Source organism: Mandrillus leucophaeus, unplaced genomic scaffold (genome assembly GCF_000951045.1).
Source record: "Mandrillus leucophaeus isolate KB7577 unplaced genomic scaffold, Mleu.le_1.0 Scaffold674, whole genome shotgun sequence".
Taxonomy (NCBI): domain Eukaryota; kingdom Metazoa; phylum Chordata; class Mammalia; order Primates; family Cercopithecidae; genus Mandrillus; species Mandrillus leucophaeus.
Window position 1 is genome coordinate 626,592 of NW_012107297.1, and position 2,886 is coordinate 629,477.

Sequence of the window (2,886 nt, forward strand, 5' to 3'; positions counted from 1 at the left end):
GGTTGCCAAGAGGACTCTGTGGCCGCCAGCCAGAGGGGAGAGTGGAAATTAAGTGGAACCGAAAGTGACAGACTCGTGTGTGTTCAATGGAGTAGGAGGCAGTCAGCTGTGAGAGCCACGGTGGGGCATGGGCACGGCAAAGCTAGCGCTTGGGCACCCAGAGGAAGCCTCTAGACAACAGTGACTGCACAGCTGTGCCCAGGAGGATCACTTTAGGCAGTCTGAACAGTAATCTCTCTCTGTGTATGTCTGTCTGTCTCTCCCGCACACAAACCGCCTCCCTCCCTTGTTTTCTCCCTCCACTCCTAAGCAGATGCTTTAATTGTGGTGTTGGTTCATCTGTCTTTCTACACATATTTTTATAGGGTTGAAATCATGCACTTCCAATTCTGGATTCTTTACAAAAAGTTCCTTTGAGTCAGGCATTTAGCTTTGAGAAGAAATTATAGATTTAGAGTGAGATGTCTCCTGTGTTTGCACCCTGCATCAGCCTGGTCAAAAATTAGTGCTTGAGGCCAAAATGACAAGTTGGCCCAAAATGGATGTTCCTAAGTGAATGCTATTGTACATCTCAACCATTTTACTCGTTTCACCAGTTTTCAAGTTGGGGTTTTTTTGTGTGTGTATTTAGCAGCTTTGATAGAGCCTTCCGCATAAAGAAAAAAACACTTCCAACAGGAAGAAAGGAATGGGGGATTGTTTTACTTAGATATATATTTTTTAACTTTGTTTTTATAGATTTAGGGGGTGTAAGTGCGGCTGGTTACATGGATATATTATGTAGTGGTGAAATCTAGGCTTTTACTGTACCCATCACCCAAATAGCGTATATTGTAGTTATTAAGTAATCCTTCATCCTTTACCTGCCTCCCACCCTACTACCCTTCTGAGTTTCCAAAGTTGTTATTCTACTCTCTGTCCATGTGTACACATATTTAGCTCCCACTTACAAGTTAGAATATGTGGTATTTGACTTTCTGTTTGAGTTATTTCACTTAAGATAATGACTTCCAATTCTATCTGTGTTACTGCAAAAGATATGATTTCATTGTCTTCTATGGCTGAATAGTATTCCGTGGTATATATACCGTATTTTCTTTATCTACTCATCCACTGATGGACACAGATTGATTCTATATCTCTGTTATTGTGAACAGAGCTGTGATAAACAGCAGCAGCTATCTTTTTTATATCATGGTTTCTTTTGTTTTGGGGTAGACACCCGGTAGTGGGATTGCTGGATTGTATGATAGTTCTATTTTTAATTCTTTGAGAAATCTCCATACTGTTTTCCATAGAGATTGTACTAATTTACATTCCCAGCAACAATATATAAGCGTTCCCTTTTCTCCGCATCCTTGCCAGCATCTGTTATTTTTTGACTTTTTAGTAAATAGCCATTCTGACTGGTGTACGGTGGTGTCTCATTGTTTTGTTTCAGATATTTTTGAAAAGAGCATTCAGATATAAAATGCTGTATTGATCTTGGAGCGTGACATTAATAGAGTGAGAAACAATGTAAGTGGATCATTTCTCCTCATTTAGTGGTACAACAACAACCAGAGGCCTCATTATTCCTGTTACCCCAAGAGCACTAGAGGTGACAGTTGGGGAAGTTGGCAGGAGCACCCCAAGGGCAGTGCCAAATCCTTAGTGACCAACCATGTTTCAGGGGAAAATGGGCATTACCTGCCAGGGAGATCAAGATACCATTTCAAGCAGAATGTTTCTCAGATTCATCCATTGTCTAGATGAGTTCTGTTTCTGATCAGTTCATCTAGTTGTATATTATCTTGAGCAGGATACTTCATGGGAGTGGAAACAACCACTAGGACTGCTGTAAGCCAGGCCTGAGGGGCCTGTGAGGAGAGCTCAGCAGAGCACCGGGCAGATCCAGGCCCAGTCAAGCCACCCTGGTGTTCTTGAATTTTCCCCAAGGCAATGAAACTCTTTATTTACATCATTTAAATGATTACATACTATTCTAGCATGTAGACCTAGCACATCTTATTTAACCATTCCCCTATTATTGGACATTTCACTTGTTTTCAGGTTTTCACTCCTGTTAATTCAAAACATTACAGTGAAGGTAGTTTTGTCTGTCCTTCCTTCTTTCCCTCCCTCCCTCCCTCCCTCCCTCCCTTCCTCCTTTCTTCCTTCCTTCCTTCCCTCCTTCCTTCCTTCCTTCCCTCCTTCCTTCTTCCTTCCTTCCTTCCCTCCTTCCTTCTTCCCTCCCTCCCTCCCTCTCTTCCTTTCTTCCTATCTTTCTTTCTTTCTTCCTTAAGAAACAACTCCATTTCAAGGCAATAATTTTGATCCACTGATAGTTTCTTGACCAGAAGGAGTTTTATAAGTAATCTGTCCTGCCCTCCCATTTTAGAGATGTGACATCTGAGGCTGACAGCAGGGTTTGTGATTTATTCAGTGGCAAATCTACGGTGGGGTTCAGAGTAGAGAATTGGATCCAAGTCTTTTTGGATTCCTACTCTAGTGCTGTCTTCTCTCTCACCAAGCAGCCTCCAGCTCCACCTTTTCGTTTTGCCTGATCATGTATTTCACACCCCATCACCCAGAAATACTACAAAATTAGTCCATTCAAGACCCTATAAATAGCTGAGTTTATTTTATTGGATGTGTTTCTGACCTTTTAAATGTTTATTTATGAGTCAATACTGTTTTCACAGCAAACTAGAAAGCAGGGACTGTATCTTTTTCAATTTACAGTCAGTAAATGCTTTTCTTGCATGATTGAAAGGAGCGTGTGAATAATTCAACCACTCCATATATACAGTCTGCCATTAACTTTTATATTTTTGCTTGAGAAAAACATCAGTTTGGCAGCGGCTTGAAAATTGATTTAAAATTCTAACCTCGGCCGGGCGCGGT

The 2,886-nt window shown here is 41.3% G+C and overlaps 1 protein-coding gene across 1 annotated transcript in view; it reads left to right on the forward strand.

Moving 5' to 3' along the window:
* The first annotated feature begins 1,436 nt into the window (after positions 1-1,436).
* Positions 1,437-2,886, forward strand: part of MAP6 (microtubule-associated protein 6) — a 51,553-nt gene continuing 50,103 nt past the window's right edge. Inside the window, exon 1 of the mRNA XM_012002046.1 lies at positions 1,437-1,518. Within this exon, the coding sequence (XP_011857436.1) occupies positions 1,517-1,518 (2 nt within the window). The 5' untranslated portion in view covers positions 1,437-1,516. The remainder of the gene's footprint in view (positions 1,519-2,886) is intronic.